Consider the following 19,265-nt stretch of genomic DNA (forward strand, 5'->3'; position numbering starts at 1 on the left):
CCCGAGTAGCTGGGACTACAGATGCCCGCCACCAAGCCTGGTTATATTTTTGTATTTTTTAAGTAGAGATGGGGTTTCGCCGTGTTAGCCAGGATGGTCTCGATCTCCTGACCTTGTGATCCACCTGCCTCAGCCTCCCAAAGTGCTGGGATTACAGGCGTGAGCCACCGTGCCCGGCCTATGTCCTTTCAAAAAACAAAAAAAAGAAGGACATTAGGTCATCCAAAATTAAAATATGGATGACAGATTCAAGTACTGTATCAATACATACTATATATTAAATGTTGTGATTATATGTGTGGCTTATATAGCTTATAAATAATGTATGTATATGTACACACTGTAGACAGGTATTTAAACAATGTGTATATATACACATTTACAATTTTATTTAGATAGAGTACAAATGCTAAAACAAATGGGATAAAATGCTAACAGGTGAATCTAGGCAAAAGGTATATAAGTGTTCTTCGTACTATTTTATTTTTGCTGCTTTGTAAACTTAAAATTATTTCTATAAAATGTTTAAAAATTGTAAAATGATGGGCCAGGGGCCAGGCGCGGTAGCACACACCTGTAATCCCAGCACTTTGGGAGGCCAAGGTGGGTGGATCACTTGAGGTCAGGAGTTTGAGACCAGCCTGGCCAACATGGTAAAACTCTATCTCTACCAAAACATACAATAAGTAGCCAGGCATGATGGCACGTGCCTGTAGTCTCTGCTACTTGGGAGGCTGAGGCAGGAAAATCACCTGAGCCTGGGAAGTGGAGGTTTCAGTGAGCCGGGATCATGCCACCGCACTCCGGCCTGGGTGACAGAGCGAGTCTGTCTCAAAATAAATAAAAAGATAAATAAATAAAAATTTAAAAAATAAAAACAAGGTAAAAGGAAGGGCAGGCACACACACCTATAATATCAGTACACTGGGAAGCTAAGGTGGAAAGATAGCTTGAGCCCAGGAGTTCAAGATCAGCCTGGGCAACACAACCAGACCCTGTCTCTACAAAAAACAAAAAATTTAGCTGGGCAAGGTGGCATGAGCCTGTGGTCCCAGCTACTCAGGAGGCTGAGGTGGAAGGATCACTTGAGCCCAGGAGTTCCAGGTCTCAGTGAGCTATGATCACGCCACTGCACTCCAGCCTGAGTGATAGAGCAAGACCCAGTCTCTAAAAAAAAAAAAAATACATAAGGCCGGGCGCGGTGGCTCACACTTGTAATCCCAGCACTTTGGGAGGCCGAGGCGGGCGGATCACGAGGTCAGGAGATCGAGACCACGGTGAAACCCCGTCTCTACTAAAAATACAAAAAATTAGCCGGGCGTGGTGGCGGGCGCCTGTAGTCCCAGCTACTCGGAGAGGCTGAGGCAGGAGAATGGCGTGAACCCGGGAGGTGGAGCTTGCAGTGAGCCGAGATCGCGGCTGCACTCCAGCCTGGGTGACAGAGCGAGACTCTGTCTCAAAAACAAACAAACAAACAAAAAACAAAAAAAAATAAATAAAAAATAGCCCTATCATCTCATTAAGAGATGTATTTCCAATTTTTTAAAATGATTATTTAAATTTGTAATATATTTTCTTTGAGTACTAATAACTGTAACAACTCAATTCATAGAGTTAACACTTAAGAGATTTACTAGGAGAAATTTACAATATCTTTGAAAATTCAGTGATATTAAATGCATATTTTTATTGCAGGTAGATATGATGGGGTGATCCATATATATATTTCTTTAGGCTCATGAAGTGAAGCACTGGGGGTAGACAAAGAAGAAAGAAATCTGTAACTGGTTTGTCATCGATTAGTTGTAAACACCACTGCACTTGGACCAGCTTTGTAATAAATTTTGAAGCAAAAATTTATAATCATCAGAGTAAAATTAAGGAAAGCAGATGAAAATATAAATTGTAGGAAGAAAAAAATGTAAATTTCCAACTTTGTTAAAAAAGTATATTCACACTTGTTTTAAAGGAATGATGGTGATAGTGGGTATCAAATTGCTAATGGTATTCAGAGTCACTGGGGATATTTTTAAAACACCCTAACATTCTCCCCCCGCTTTTTTTTTTTTTTTTGAGATGGGGTCTCACTCTATCGCCCAGGCTGGAGTGCAGTGGCGTGATCTCGGCTCACTGCAACCTCTGCCTCCTGGGTTCAAGCGATTCTCCTGCCTCAGCCTCCTGAGTTGCTGGGATTACAGGCGCACACTACCATGCCCAGCTAATTTTTGTATTTTCAGTAGAGATGGGGTTTCACCACGTTGGTCAGGCTGGTCTCGGAACTCCTGACCTCGTGATCCGTCCACCTTGGCCTCCCAAAGTGCTGGGATTACAGGTGTGAGCGACTGTGCCCAGCCCTAACAATCTTACTTTACACAATATAACAGAAATTAGATCTTTGCAGTTTCTTAAATTTAAGATGAAAAATTTTAGACAACTATGCGAAAGGGGGTACAAAATTATTTTAGAGGATACACAAGGAAAAGGTTGGAAGACCACGAATATGGTGTAAGCCAAATTCCCATATGACTAGGTTAATGACTCAATGACTCCATGTCACACAACATGCTTTCCCTTTAATTCAGCGAACTCATGAGGGGGAAAAGCACACTCACCTGACAAGCATGTCATTAGTCCCAAGGCAAGCATTGCACCAGCCAGCACGGTCAGGCGGTTATAGCGCATTGCCATGATGGCTGCTATAAAAAATGTCTTATCACCCAATTCAGATACAATAATAACTGATATGGCAGCGACAAATGCATGGATAAATCCCAAATTAGTTTGGGCAGCAGGATCTTCTTTATTGGTATGAACTGGAGCTGCTGGTGTAAATATTTTCTGGAAAAAAAAAATCAGTTACTTCTTAAAATCATTATTCAAAATTATTTTATTTTGCACGTAAACAAGATTTAGTGTTTTTGAAAATATTCTTGTCATGGTCATTACACTTATTTACTGTCTAATCACTCTGAAAGCCATCAGTAATGACAGTAACCTCTGACGATGGTTGCTACAATTTGAGTATCCCTTACCTGAAATGCCTGGGACCATAAGTATTTGGAATTTTGGATTTTTTTAGATTTTGGAATATTTATATCATAGTTGAGTACCTCTAATCCAGAAATCCAAAATGTTCCATTGAGCATTTCATGTATGTCAGTGCTCAAGTTTCAGATTTTGGAGCACTGTGGATTTTAGATTGAGGATACTAAACATGTATAATGCAGATTTACATATAATTCTCCAAAACAATTTTAAGAACAGAGTACAGACCTGTTCTACCCATGCATTAAAATTCTCCCTTTTTTTTTTTGAGACAAAATCTCACTCTGTCACTCAGGCGGAGTGCAGTGGTGTGATCTTGGCTCACTGCAACCTCCACCTCCCGGGTTCAAGCGATTCTCCTGCCTCAGCTTCACAAGTAGCTGGGATTATAGGTATGCACCACCAAGCCCAGCTAATTTTTATATTTTTAGTCAAGACGGGGTTTCTCATCATGTTGGCCAGGCTGGTCTCGAACTCCCGACCTCAAGTGATCCACCCACCTCAGCCTTCCAAAGCACTGAGATTACAGGCATGAGCCACCATGCCTGGCCAAAATAACCTTATTTGTTAGGCATTTGTGATTTCAGATTTAGTTCTTAGCTACATCTCATTTAAATTTGTATTAGCAACTTGCGTGAAAGACCCAGCTATGTTTAAAAAACATTTGAATGACATGAAGCTAAGAAAAATTTCATTAACACTCTAAAGGACAAACTAAGACCCACAAACCTCAGCAGGATATAGAGAGTTGGTTCCAGCTAAGACAAGTTTAATAAGCTGTTTACACGGATGGTTCTATGCTGAAGTCTAAAAATATCTTAGAAGGTAAAGTGGCATGGTGGCGGAAGCCTATGATCCCAGCTACTTGGGAGGTTGAGACGGGAGAATTGCTTCAACCTGGGAGGTGGAGGTTGCAGTGAGCTGAGACTGCGCCATTGCGCGATGGGCAATGAGTGAAGCTCTGTCTCAAAAAAAAAAAGAAGGTAAGGTGGCCTAATGAAAAAGACAAACCACTGTCTTGGCTGTCATTACGCTGAAAATGTGACAAAGCTCCAAAAAAGCAGTAAGCTGTTCGCTTGAAGGAGTTAATGACAAGTCCAACGTTATTCTATGCTGCTCAGACCTTCCCCAAAGTTCTATTATACAGTTCTAAAGCACTGCACTGCCCTTTGAAGATTAGCAGATGTCAAAGACTCTAAAACCAGGGATGGCAAGTTACTGAAGCCAAAACCCAGCCTGTAAGGGCAAAAAAATGTTTTTTTACATTTTTAAGAAGTTACAAGAAATAAGAAGAAAGAGAAAAGGAGGGAAGGCTGGTGGGAGGCAAGAAGGAGAGAGGGAAGGAAAGGAAGATTATGCATCAGAGATTGGTAGCCTGCAAATACATGGCAACTACAAAAAGTTTGCTGACTTGGCTCTAAAACAATCCCATGAGGGACCAGGAAGGATGGGGTATCATGTTCCAATAATTGGGAAGGTTTATATGTGAATCTATCCAATCTATACGGTCCTAAGAGGCAGAACTAAAAAGTTAGAGATGGCAGGTTTTAGCTTAACAGAGAGGAGAGATTTCTATCTCCAAAGAGGCACCCAAAGTTGGAATAGACTGCTAGAGGAGGTGGTAAATACTCTTCTCTTCTCAACTTCTGAGTTCCAGAGAAGGGAACCACCACTCCCAGGAAATGGGCTAGACAAGCGGTTCTCAACCAGGGAGATTTTGTCTCCCAGGGGACATTTGACAATGCTTGGGGACATTTTTAGCTGTCACAATCAAAGGGGAACTACTGGCATCTAGTGGGTAGAGGCCAGATACGCTGCTAAACATCCTACAATGCACAGGACAGCCCTTCCACAACCAAGAATTATGTATCCAAAATGTCAGCAGTTCCCAGACTGAGACGCCCTGGGCTAGATAAACCACTTCCAAAGGTCTCTTCCAATCCTAATAACTTATTTTTAATTTTTAAAGCTTATGAATCTCTAGAAATCCAAGAGACAAAGAAAAAGAAATCCAAGAACATAGTAATTTTGGACAGGGTAAAAACAGATTTATTACAAAGGCCCTAGTCACAGGTGAGAATTGTAAATTCTTAGTGTGCATGTCATTCCTTAACACATAACATAAACTTGATTCCAAAATTCCACAGTAAAGATCAGAAAAATTTAAGCATTACCATTAAGACTAGACCTCTGAGCTAAATACTGGAGAAATTTAACAAAATGGAAAGTATTTGCTGCCTTGACAGCTAGCTCTTAATGAATTAAGTTTAATTAATTAAGCAAGTATCATTTTAAGAGCTTCTTGCTTTCTCTCCACTACTATTTTGGTTCCATCTACGTTGATGGCCCTTTAAAAATGAGCTTCCTGCAGTGAGCTATGATGGCACCACCGCACTCCAGCCTGGGTGATGGAGCAAGCCCCCTTCTCAAAACAACAACTTCCTTTCTCTTCCAATATTAAGAATCCTTATATTTAAAAAAAAAAAAAAAAAGGCATTTCAAGTTTCAACTTGGCTCTGACACATTTTCCTCCTGAAAATGCTTCTTAAAGGTTCGTATGAAATTTCAGGATCTTAAATCCCAGAAAAATTTTAGGAATAAATATACACCATTTATGATCACTTAGCTCTAAGCTCAAACACAAAATGTTTACTTTTTAAATCAAACACAATAGCGATCAAAGCTACATAGTCTCATGGTTTTGTAATTCCCAGCCATGAAACTTCAGCCACATTACTTAATCTCTGTTCCTCTGTAAAATGTAGGGATAAAATAAAATTTGCTTTAAGAGTACAGACATGCACCACATGATGACATTTTGATCAATGATGGGCCGAATATACAGCAGTAGTCCCATAAGATTACGGTACCAAATTTTTACTGTACCTTTTCTATATTTTATATATATAATGTTACAACTGCCTACAGTATTTAATATAGTAACACGCTGTACAGATTTGTAGCCTAGAAGCCATAGGCTATACCATTTAGCCTAGGTGTATAGCAGGTTATACATCTAGGTTTGTGTTGAGTACACTCTAGGACGTCTGCACAACAATGAAATTGCCTGATAATGCGTTTCTCAGAACACATCCCCATCATTAAGCGATGCATGACTGTAAAACAAAATAAAATTTTTAAAAACTACATATTCTTAAAACCTTCCTATACACAAAACACCAGAAAAATAAACTTAAAGCTTATTACATACTAAGCTAGTCCTGGATGGCCAAAATCATACAACCAATCATGGTGAGAAGAACTTAAAATGAAAAGTATCAGGGTACTGTGAAGATAGATTTTTTTTAATTAAAATATTAACAGGATTAAAAAGTGATCCATTACCATTCCTTCGCTGCTATGTGCAAGGATCATCTTCTTTGTCTAATTCACCTTCACAGGGACACAGTGTAGTGGTTAAGTGTATAGGCTCTGGAATCAGACTGCCAGTTCATAGCCAAGTCATTATCAGTTACGGCGTGACCTTGGGCCAATAGGTACACCTCCCTGTGACTCTAGTTCATCTGTAACATAAGGGCTACCTATGTCTCAAAGGGTTGCTGTGAGGATTAAATGAATAAAGCCCTTTAGGACAGTGCTCAGTACACAGTAAGTGCTCAATTAGTTTTTGTAGTGCCACAAAATATAAACAGTTGAATCTTCCTGAAACTATTTCATGTTACTTCACTATTTTAAGAAACGTAATGGTCTTTTCATACCAAATACTTGATTCCGAAAACTATCCAACAGTTCTCACTGAAGCACATACCAGGTTCCCCAAATGAACCTGCTTCTCCATCCTGAAGGATGAGCCAGAGCAGAGTCTAACAAAAAATCATGCAGCCACAAAGGTAGGCCACATAATGCAATTTTACATTTTCTGGTAGCCATATATTTAAAAGTAAAACCAGGTAAAAATTTTAATAACATTTTACTTAACCCAATATATCCAAAATGCTACTATTTAAATTATAAGCAATATTTTTAAAACTACTGAGATATTTTAACATTCTTTTTTTCATACTAAGTCTTCAGACCCTGGTAGGTATTTACTCACCGCACACCTCAACTCTGGACTAGCCACATATCAAGCGCTCACAGCCACATGTACTCATGGTTCATGGTTACAGTGCTGGGCAGTGCAGCTCGAAGGCAGGCCAGGCTTTTGCTAACCACAAGCCTTCAGCCACACAGTCCTTTTTCCCTTCCTACCTCCTTTTCATTATCCCCCTCTTCATCCAGATTCCTCAAGGTCCAACTCAAGTAGAACCTCTTGAGAAAGGCCTATCCCAGCAACTCCAGCTCTTAATGATCCTGACCCACTACAATAAAACTGAATGCAAACTGTGGGCAATGAGTATGGGAGGCCTATTACAGAAAAAAGTTCAAGATAGGAACACTCAAGGAATTGACCTTTTCGGATTACAAATATGTATAAATGTAATGCTATCATTTGTAATAAAGACACAAAACAACTAAATGTCGGCTGGGCTCAGCGGCTCATGCCTGTAATCCCAGCACTTTGGGAGATGGGTGGAGCCCTTGAGCCCAGGAGTTCAAGACCAACCAGCCTGGGCAGCAAAGTGAGACCCTATCTCTACAAAAAATACAAAATTAGCTGGGTGTGGTGGCACACACCTGTAGTTTCCAGCTATTTGGGAGGCTCTGAGGTGAGAGGATCGCTTGAGCCCAGGAGGTGCAAGTTGCAGTGAGCAGAGATCACATCACTGCCCTCCAGCCTGGGCAACAGAGTGAGACCCTGTCTCAAAACAAAGAGAAAGAAAAAAACAACTAAATGTCCATTGATAGAAAACTAGTTAAATAAACGGTAGATCCACATAACGGAATATTATAGAAGTAAAAGAATAATAAGAATGTTCTATATACTAATATAGAAAATCATTAACATATTTTGAAGTTGAGAAAAAGTATATACTAAGTATGTGTGTATGTGGATGGTGTTAAGAATCATAAATACACACCAAGTCTCCAGAAACAAGTTAATGATAAATGTTTCCAGGAAAGGAACCAGAATGACTAGAACAGGGGTTGGCAAACTTTTTCTAGAGTAGAAAAAAGGAAAAGAGACATAACTTCTCACTCTACATTCTTCTGTATCTTCTGGAATTTTTAAATTTCACACCATTATAGACACATGCTATGTACCATTTCAAAAACTTCTTGACCCAACATCTTATGCCAGCTATGGAGGATCAATTTCTTGTAAGCTGTGACTGACTTCAGGCAGGTCCAACCAAAAAGCACTGCTCTGTATTTACTCATTCACTACCTGGAAGTGTGGGGAGTTAATAGCTGTGGGGCAACCAATATGGAAGCTGGTTCTAAGATTCATTTCATAAGCCTCCTTGGAAGTTTCAGTGAGATTCAGTACTAGTCACTCATGGAGTGGCTAACTTGAAAATACATCACTCCTTTTCTGCGTATACCTCTTTTCTGTACTGACAATGTGAAAGAATACAGGCATGTTCTGAGAACAAGAAGTAAACCATCAGAAGAATGGTTGGGGCAAGATGAGAAAGATAAACTGGGCCTGAAATCCTTGATGTTTGTGGACAAGCTCAGAGACAAGAGGGAAGTCCTTACATATTTTTACTTTTGTGTAACACATAAACACCATCAAGGCACTGTGATCAATTATCAGCGCAGAGTGGAGAGTACCAGCCACTGGATCAATCAGGAGGTCAGCCGCATGAAACCCGTGTTAAGACAAATAAGAGAAGGAAAAAATTCTGCACACGATGGAAAGAAAAATCACTAGACCTTTAAAAAAGGTAGGCAGGGTGCGGGGAATCAAAGATGGTGATGAGGTTTTTTGGCTGGCAGAAATATTAGTACTCTTAAAACGCCATTATGTATTTAGTACTCTTAAAAGGTATGTGGGAAAGGGGAATAAAAACAAGGGGTTTGGTTTCATATACATTTCACTTGGGGTGATAAAAAGCATTTCAAATGATGGTTTGAAAGAGGTTATTGGAAATGGATCACCAGAGTTTAGCCTAGGACAGCCTCAAGGTATGTAGCCTCAAGGCTGACAGCCTCCGTGTCCTCAACAGGCTCTTGGAAACTGCAACTTTAAGTGAAATGATGTAAAAGAAAACCAACTTTCTTTTCTCATCAATGTTATAATGAAACAACACTGAATTAAAATGACACCATTTGATGTCACTTCACTTAAAGTCACAATTTCCAAGAATCTATTAATAACATTAAGTGAGGACGTACTGTATCTGGTTACTGGAGGCCCAAATTTATCAGCTACAGCTCTGCAAGTAGATGAGATTTCCAACAGATAAGGCAAAGAGATAAAGTTCAAAGAATGCGCCTTAGAGAATGTCTTTATTTAAAGAAGGTGGAAGGAGGAAAAAAATAGGAAAAAAAGCTATCTTAGATATTTCAAGAGCCAGGCAGCAACTAAAGCATCACAGACCATCAGGTTAGGGTGAGCTACTAACTAGATGCCAGATATTTTCAGACATATTGTTGCATTTGATACTCAAAAAAACTTAGGAGCTGTTTTAATGCAAGAAAACTGAGGTCAAACGGGCTTCATTATTCTGCCAAGTTCATACACCTGAGATGGATTCTTAAAAAGTAGAGAATTAAGTGTCAAATGAGAACTGAAAAAGACCCCTGGATTTAGCAATCTGCTAACTTACAAGATTCTTTCAAAAAATGGAATTTGTGGTGGCTCATGCCTATAATCCCAGCACTTTGGGAGGCTGAGGCAGGAGGATTGCTTGAGGCCAAAAGTTCGAGGCCAGCCTGGGCAACATAGTGAGACCTCATCTCCACAAGAAAATAAAATAAAATAAATAAAATTAGCCAGGTGTGGTGGCATGCACCTGTAGTCTCAGCTACTTGGGAGGCTGAGGTGGGAGGATCACTTGAGCCCACTAGTTCCAGGCTGCAGTAAGCTATGATTGTGCCACTGAACTCCAGCCTGAGCAACAGAGCAAGACTGTCTTTAAAATTAAAAAAATAATTTCAAGAAAAAGGCAAGGACCGAAGCCAGATAACAACATACTACAGTAAAGTGAAAAAGCAGCAAATCCCCTAGTTAGAAGTTTGGTTTATAAAACCGAAGAAACTAATACGGCTGGGCATGGTGGCTCACGCCTGTCATCCTGGCACTTTGGGAGGCCGAGGTGGGCAGATCTGAGGTCAGGAATTCAAGAGCTGCCTGGCAAACATGATGAAACCCCGTCTCTACTAAAAGTACCAAAAAAAAAAAAAAAGTAGCCAGGCATAGTGGCACACACCTGTAGTCCTAGCTACTCAGAAGGCTGAGGTTGCAGTGAGCCAAGATTGTGCCACTGCACTCCAGGCTGGGCAACAGAGCGAGACACCATCTAAGACAGACAGACAGACAGACGGACGGACGGACGGACGGACGGAAGGAAGGAAGGAAGGAAGGAAGGAAAGAAAAAAAAGAAAAGAAAAGAAAGAAAAGAAAGAAAAAGAAAGAAAAGAAAGAAAGAAAGAGAAAAAGAAAGAAGGAAAGAACGAAAGAAAGGAAAGGAAAGAAAGAGAAAAGAAACTAATGGTCAAGTAAGATTAAATGACCTTTTTTTTTCTTTTCCAAAATAGGAGAAATGTATGAACATGTGTAAGCAGATACAAAGGAAGCAAAGGGAAGAGAGAGAATAAAGGCACTGAGGGAGGAGAATAGGAATGTGGACAAGAGAGGAGGTACACAAAGGATGACAGTTTTGTCCAAAACATGGAAAAGGCAGAAAGTACAGGCACAGAAGAATACACTTAGATGCATACAGGATTAGATGCAGTGTGCAATTCCAATTTTGGTATTCCACTATTCAGTTATACAGTGTTATATATCATAGTAAGTAATGAGATACTCGTGTTTTGGTACAAATACCACTATTTCAGTATTTTAATGATGTCTGAAACACACCTTACTTACATCTTGAGAGCAGGATTAACCACTTAGATTTTTTTTAAAAACCTTGCTTAATAAAAACTCTTTTCTAGTTAAAATTTTAATTCCACATTTAAAAATTGTAAAAAAAAAAAAATGAAAAAAACCACCCTCATTTAGAAAGTATTATTTTATACTTTCATGATCCTCAAGAGAAGAAAAAGAAAATCAAAGAAAAAAGTAATTCCTATTCTAGTTCTAGAGTTCAAATGAACACAAATGTGACTGTATTGAAATTGATACAGATACCTGTATCGGAATCTCCATCTCTACATGATGAAACTAGAGAAGATGAAGATACTTTCTTTGAAACAAAATCTACAGCTTGCTACCAAGAAAAAGACGGATGTCCCAGCAAAAAAACAAAAACAAAGTTGCTCAATAAGTTATCAAACAAGAGGTGAGATTATTTGAAGACAAAGGAGTCAGAAGAAAAGGCTTACAATTTGCTTAGAACTGTCTCCCGGGCACTACTAAGTCAAAAAAAGCTTTTTTTTAGAGGCCGGGTACAGTGGCTCAGGCCCGTAATCCCAGCACTTTGGGAGGCCGAGGCGGACGGATCACGAGGTCAGGAGATCGAGACCATACTGGCTAACATGGTGAAACCCCGTCTCTACTAAAAATACAAAAAATAAGCTGGGCGTGTGGCGGGCGCCTGTAGTCCCAGCTACTTGGGAGGCTGAGGCAGGAGAATGGTGTGAATCCGGGAGGCGGAGCTTGCAGTGAGCCAAGATCACGCCACTGCACGCCAGCCTGGGCGACAGAGCAAGACTCCGTCTCAAAAAAAAAAAAAAGGCTTTTTTTAAAAGTTGTAAAAATGTGCACAAAAATACATATGCACTTAGGCCGGGCATGGTGGCTCATGCCTGTAATCCCAGCAACATGGGAGGCGTGGTAGGTGGATCACTTGAGGTTGGGAGCTTGAGACCAACCTGGCCAACGTGGCAAAGCCCCATCTCTACTAAAAATACAAAAATCAGCTGGGCGTGGTGGCATGCACTTGTAGTCTCAGCTACTCTGGAGGCTGAGGCATGAGAATTGCATGAACCCAGGAGACAGAGGTTGAAGTGAACCAAGATCTCGCCACTGCACTCCAGCCTGGGCGACAGTGAGACTCTGTCTCAAAAAAAAAATAAAATAAAATAAAAATATATATATACACATATACATGACACCACAGATAAACCTGATTTCGAAAGATGTCATTAAAGATAATATATTTTAATTTTCATTATTATGTATTTTTGTGAACGGTTTCACTATTTTTAAATACTTTATTAATGTTACTTGTTAATTTATATTAGAATTTATACGTAATAATTATTTTGTTATAAAATTATCTTTTTTGTTTTAATGAATGTTTATTTTTATGAATGTTGTTTTGTAATGTATTTATGCACTGGAAATTTATTAAATGTGTTTAGTTTCTTTTTTTGTTTGTTTTTTTTTTTTTTTTTGAGACAGAGTTTTGCTCTTGTTGCCCAGGCTGGAGTGCAGTGGCACGATCTTGGTTCACTGCAACCTCCACCTCCCGGGTTCAAGAGATTCTCCTGCCTCAGCCTCCTGAGTAGCTGGGATTACAGGCGCGCGCCACCACACCCAGCTAATTTTTTGTATTTTTAGTAGAGATGGGGTTTCATCATGTTGGCCAGGCTAGTTTAGAACTCCTGACCTCAGGCGATCCACCCACCTCGGCCTCCCAAAGTGGAGGGATTACAAGCGTGAGCCACTGCGCCCAGCCTTCATTGATTTTTTTTTAATGAATTTTTTTGATGACAGAATACCACTAAATAAATTCAGTATTAATGTAATTACCTTCTGAGAAGGTAATTATGAGCAGGTGTCCTTATAACTGATGGCCTCAATCTTAGCTGTATAGAGGTTAGAATTAGGAGGCTGGACTGGGTGGAGTGGGACTGCAACTTAATGAAAATAGAAAAAAGTTTAAAATGTTTTGTAGAAGGTACTCTCACAGCTGAAATATAATACATAAACGAAATACCAAAAACAGTAAAGTAAAAATATGATAACAAGAACTGGCACTGAGTCAGGTAATGATTTTGTGGCTTTATTATAAGTGCTATGCAACCAGAGTCATTCTTCTTTGGACTTCCAGAATATGCAATAAAGTATAAATGACTTCCATTAAATCTATCTAATCTCCCTCAACTCAAAGGACTTATGTTTCTTATATTACAAATTCTGCCCAGGGAATGAGTAAGAAAAAACTATTGAGTAAGCCACTAGAAACACGAACTGCAGAAAAGATAGGATCCAAGTAATCAACAACACTTTTTATCATGGGTTTGTAAATTGGGGGTTAATCATGATTGTAAGTTCATATTACTTACCAACTTTTTTTTAGCCTAATTATAGAGAAAAGTACATACTCAATGTAGAATGCCCTGTTAGAAGTTCAGTCACCTTGCTTTTAGCACCCTATGAGATACAACTAGGTTTTTATAACATATCTTCCATTTGAATGCCTACTAACCAAGAAGAGATGCTTCCCCCCTCCATTTTCAGAAGCCCACTCTCACACAGTGGCACAAAAAGGTTAAATTTAAATATCCTACCCTCTTAAAAGATCTACTGCATGTAGTTGCAAAGCAAATCCGCCGAAACTTACACATTCAGCAATGCTCAACTCTTGCTAATACTGCTGTTAAACTGTACTTTGATCATTTCTTACCTCCATCAGGTGGACAAAAATAGCAAATGACGCTTGTTTAGAAAACATGTGAAAGAAAAATCTTTCAGCATAGTGAGTACCATAGAGGAAAAAATACTTGAATAGTATCAAAAAGTTACATAAAAATATAATTAAGGCCAGGTGCAGTGGCTCACGCCTGTAATCCCAGCACTTTGGGAGGCCGAGGCGGGCAGATCACGAGGTCAGGAGATGGAGACCTCCTGGCTAACACAGTGAAATCCCGTCTCTACTAAAAATACAAAAAATTAGCCAGGCGTGGTGAAGGGCGCCTGTAGTCCCAGCTACTCCGGAGGCTGAGGCAGGGGAATGGCGTGAACTCAGGAGGCAGAGATGGCAGTGAGCCAAGATCGTGCCACTGCACTCCAGCCTGGGCAATAGGGCGAGACTGCATCTAAATATATATATATATTTATTTATTTATTTTATGTATACATATATATATACATAAAATAAAAACAAGACAAGGCCAGGCATGATGGCTCATGCCTGTAATCCTACCACTTTGGCAGGCCAAGAGGGGAAGATCCCTTGAGCCCGGGAGTTTGACAGCAGGCTGGGCAACATAGTGAGACCCTGTCTCTAAAAAAAAAAAAAAAGGAAGAAAACAAGACAATTATATTCTACTATAATACAAAATTAGAACAATAATAAATAAATGCCTAACTAAAATGAATCACCAAGAATATATGACAATATTCAATGGAAAAATCATATTACATTATACCCGCCCTTCCCTCCACACCCCTAGTTTAAAGACAAGGATCCCTTTCCAGCTACTCAGAAGGCTGAAGCAGGAGGATGGCCTGAGTCCAGGAGCTGGAGGCTGCAATGAGTTATGAGCTATAAGAAGACCTTGTCTCTATTAAAAAAAATTAAATAGAACTTTAAAAGACAAGAATCCTTAAGACCATTTAATATGTTTACTGGACACTGTTTCTACCACTGTGGCATTTTGCATGGCTAGATTTTTCCTAGCTTCTTAGAAAAGATATTAGTAGCTCTACACCTACCATTATTTCTATCTTAAAAATTCCAATATGACTAAAACTTCAACAAAATACCTGCAAAGTTACATATTCATAATCTCTCACTCACACAATTAACTTAATCCAAAATAGTTATTGTTTTAAAATAAACGTGATACTGGGGTAAATGACAGGGCTAAAAGATGAACACTAAGAATTAAGTTCATGAATCAGCATTTCAGTTCAATTTCCTGAAGTGGACATGTCAAGCAGGGTCAGCTGAGCCCAGGAGCGACAAGCACAGCAGTGTAAATGGGAGTCCCACTCCTAAGCATATGGCTGGGGGCAGCAGGGCAGGCAGAAGGAAAAAGATGGAGAAGCCCACTCACCATTTTGCTCTGCCCAAGTGGACTAAAGACCCTGGCTTCACATGTTAAATGATTCACACTTCTTGTACACCTCTGACATCACTGCATTATATCTGTTATCATGGGTTATTTACTCGTGAGTTCCAGTGCTTTTGATCTTCTCTTTTTTAAAAAAACTTTATAAGTCCCAGAATTAACTATATAGTCAGCTGAAACTAAATTGTCTAAACCAACACCAATCCAATAATGGGTACAAAATCACATTATATCCAGCAGATGATAAAAGCTTAGTTTTCTTAATTCCATCTGGTGGATCCCTTGCAACTTAAAAAAAAAAAAAAAAAGGTTGGATAGACACTATTAAAAATCGGGTTGTTGTTTTTTTTTTCCTGGTTGAGTTTATTTTACAGCCAGTTTTTCCATAAAGGTATTTAACAGCTGATATAAACTTGACATGCAACTACTTCAACCCAGTCTTAGAAAATTACTTAATAAATGCCAAGAAGAGACAAGGTCTTTTGGAATAGACAGACATGAGTAAACCAGTCATGCTCTCAAGACACCTAAAAGCTAGTAGGGACACATAAAACATGCACACAACTTGCAAGAACCCAAGGCAGCAAGATGTGTGTGTAAACACGCCACAATATACACAATAAAGCTCCCTGAAAAAGGAGAAAGAGAAAGCTAGGCTCAAGATCAAAGAACTACACCAGCATACAATCCAATAAACCATTAAAATCCATTAGTGAATTAAATAAGTCAAAAGAGTAAGACACAATGAATGCTAATAGAACAGTAAGGCACAGAAGTCCAGATTCTAATTCTGGTTCTGCTGAAACTAGCTTCTAGCTCTGTGTATTAAACCATTATTCCTTCCAAACCTCCTTTACTTGTTTAACGTGCTGTTGTGAGGATTAAATCGGCTCACAGAATCTTCACTTCCCAGTAACTTTATCTCCCAGCTTCCCTCCCATACCACAATCTCCTCATAGGCAGTTAGTCATTCAACTTCCTCCTGAGTACTTCCAGTAAGGCGAACTTCATTATTTCTCAATATCGATTACTACATCTGGGACAGCACTGATTCTTACAAATGTTCTTGCTTAGTGAAACCAAGATCAGTCTCTCAGAAAGTTCTATCCTATGGTCTTACACAGAAAAACAACAGAAAATTGGAAAAGCCTAAGAAAGTAACATGTAATGAAAACATGAAACACGAAAACAATGCACCGGTGTGAGAGCTCACCAGCACTTGGGGGGCCAAGCCCGGAGAAGCGCTTGAGCCCAGGAGTTTGAGACCAGACTCGGCAACATAGTGAGATCTCCTCTCTAAAAAAAAAAATAAACAAAAATTAGCCGGGCGTTGTTAGCACACGCATGCAGTCCCAGCCACTCAGGAGGCTGAGGTAGGAGGATCAATTAGAGGTTGCAGTGAGCCAAGACGGCGCCACTGCACTCCAGCCTGGGCGACAGAGCGAGACGCTGTCTCAACAAAGAAAAAGTTAAAAGGAAAGGAAAGGAGAAAGGAAAGCAAAGGAGAAATGAAAGGAATAGAAAGGAAAAAGGAGAAAGGAGAGGAAAGGAAAGGAAAGGAAAGGGTCAGAGATAAATCACTCTTAACCAAGAAATTTTAGGGAAGGCTTCACAGAGAGTAGGTATCTGCTGGTTCTCCAAGGTGGGAAGAGTTGAGCCGTGGCTTCAAACTCTAGGTCTTTTTTTTTTCTTTGAAAAGGTCTTGTATTTGGGAGGAACTGGCAAAAGAGCACAAAGCCTGTCCCAAAGGCTTCTTGAAGCACATTCTTTTTTGCAGATGAGCATATCCATCCCTTTAGCATATGAGCAAGAAAGCAGTGGCTAAAAACCCTGGAGGTGAGCTGCAGCCACATCAGGAGAAACCTGAACATCACCCTCCTAAAAAGGCTGGACTGAAATTAGTGGAGGCAACTCACCGACGACTTCTGACAAGATGGCAGAATTCAATGTTCGGGAAGATTAGTTACTTCGGGAAGATTAGTTACTTGGAGATGGGCTGGATGTGGCCTGGGTGGGAGTGAGGGTTTGAGTGCCACACTGGCCGGGATTCAGGGAGCAGATACTGGAAATGACGACAAAACCCACGACTGGGAGAAGGGAGAAATGTTAAAACGCTGCCAAGTGACTAAGGACTGATTCTATTAACAGATTAAAAAGCTGATTTATAGTATCTATTCAGGGAAGGACAAAATACAGGACTCTGTTTTACTTATAAATGTAGTTTTGGTATCCCACATCGCTGCAGCACGCTGTACTGCCGGAGACTAATTCTTCTGCGTTGCTAAAGGCTACTTCCTGCTAGCCAAAGCACGTTTTAAAAAAGTGAGAGTCATGGTTCATAATCCATATTTATTTGGCAAAAGGCACAGGCAGTGCCAAATTGAATTCGGGTAAGCAGTTTGGGATAAGCTATTTCAACAATGAAATGGCCGATGTGATGATCCTCAGGGAATACAAAAAGCCTCCTAGCAGCCATCTGTTAAAAACTTTTTGGTAGGGATGAGTCTTTCTAGCTACTCTAAGACACATCTAATCAATAAAACGCCCATTCCTGAGCAGCATCTCGGTCCTCCGGAGATCAACGTTTATAGCGGGCTCCTCTTGGACTCTCCCTCTCCCTTTCCCTAAAGGAGCGGGCAAGACCAGGCCTCACCGGAAAACAGCGCAGCAGACCGCCCTCCACCCCGGGAGCAGGGGCCGGGCTCCCCTCCCCCAGCTGAGGCCGGGGGAGTGCGGCGCTCTCAGAGGCCTGGAGCCTGGTACCCGGTGCAGTCGGCCCCGCAGCCTCGCCCGCCCCATCCCGGCCCGCTCACCTCGACCCGGGCCGGCTCGGGGCCCTGCACGGCCACCGGCTGCGGCTGCAGCTGCTGGGCAGGCGCCGGCGGTTCTTTGTTTCGGTGGCTAAGGTCTTCATCTGGGCCGGCCCGGACCGCAGCCGGGGCCCAGAGCAGCGGAACCAGAAAGAGCAGAAGCAGCCGGGGCGCCGATGCGCGGCCGTTCCCCGGAGCCGCGGCCGCCATCCCGCCTGCCGGGCCGGCCGCGCACGGGCGCCGCAAGAGGAAGTGCCGGCGACGGGAAGCCTCGACCCCGAACAGCATCCGCCGCGCGTCCTCACGACTCGCCGCTGCCGCCGCTTAGGGAGCAGTCAGCACCATCCGGGAGGTGCGAGCAGCGGGAGTGAGGTGAGGGGCAGGCCGGATTCCGCAGCCCCGGCTCGGCGCCCGTTCTCTCCGGCGGCGGCTAAACTGGAATCAGCCAACCGCCTCGGCGCGGCCCAGCCCCGACTCCTCTCGGCCCCGTCCCTGCCCGCGACGGCCTCCCATTGGCCCGGCGTCCGCCTTGACGTCGTGACGTCCTCGGCCAGGTTGAGGTGCGGCGCGCGCCCTCCTCCCATTGGACCCGGCGCCTCCGGCAGGTACCCGGAGCCGCGTGTCCTTCCTCTGCTCGCATCCTCGCCGCGCCGCGCCCGAGGCTCCCTTTCTCTCCCTGTGCCCCACCGTCCCAGGACTGCGGGGCCCTTCACTTCTGCTTCCTCCTGAGCCTTCCGCCTTAATGTCCGCACCCGCTGTTCCTGCGCTTAGTCTTAGAGGTCAAATTAGTGCGAGCGCCTCTGGTTACGTGGCGCTGACTCGCAGGCACTGCCACGCCCAACTCTGTTCCGCTCTCCCCCGCCAAGCCTCTGTGCCACCCTCCATGTGACCACCTACCGCCAAAAACGTTCTTAGGAGCTCAAAATGCAATTTTTTTTTAAAAGTTCTGAAATGGGATTTGGAAATAACATATTTTTCAAGCCTTGTTTTAAGATACTGCCTATAGTTACCCCAGACCAAAAATGGCTAACGTTGCCCTTGTCCAGTATGGCCTTGACGTTTTGGGTGCATCTTGTTTTGTGCTATTCCTTAGACCGTTTAACAATGCTGGGCTTTTGAAATGGACTGTTGAAGACTTTTGCAGGATGGAGCTTTGGGTGGGCAAGACTAGAAGACAGGAAAGGATGGTTAGTTAGGCTTGAGAATATTTTTACGTCTTCCCAAAAGAAAAAGCTACTTAATTACCATAAGTTTGAGACCTAGTCCCTAATAAAAATCGATAATGCTAACCATGTGTCAGGCACTAATCTAATATTACACATATTTACATACAGTAAACCTGTACTCAGTAAAGAGCTAAGGAAGTTTATC

General features: G+C 41.6%; 1 protein-coding gene across 2 annotated transcripts in view; it reads right to left on the reverse strand.

Annotated features, from left to right (window-relative positions):
- The window catches only part of TMEM165 (transmembrane protein 165), a 57,921-nt gene extending 39,259 nt beyond the window's left edge, over positions 1-18,662 (reverse strand). For both annotated transcript variants that reach the window (XM_030818924.1, XM_003268388.4), the window contains exons 1-2: positions 17,898-18,662; positions 2,613-2,838 (exon numbers count right to left, since the gene is read on the reverse strand). In XM_030818924.1, the coding sequence (XP_030674784.1) occupies positions 2,613-2,838; positions 17,898-18,182 (511 nt within the window). In that variant the 5' untranslated portion in view covers positions 18,183-18,662. The remainder of the gene's footprint in view (positions 1-2,612; positions 2,839-17,897) is intronic.
- Positions 18,663-19,265: the final 603 nt, after the last annotated feature.

The sequence above is a fragment of the Nomascus leucogenys genome, chromosome 9 (genome assembly GCF_006542625.1).
Source record: "Nomascus leucogenys isolate Asia chromosome 9, Asia_NLE_v1, whole genome shotgun sequence".
Classification (NCBI taxonomy): Eukaryota; Metazoa; Chordata; class Mammalia; order Primates; family Hylobatidae; genus Nomascus; species Nomascus leucogenys.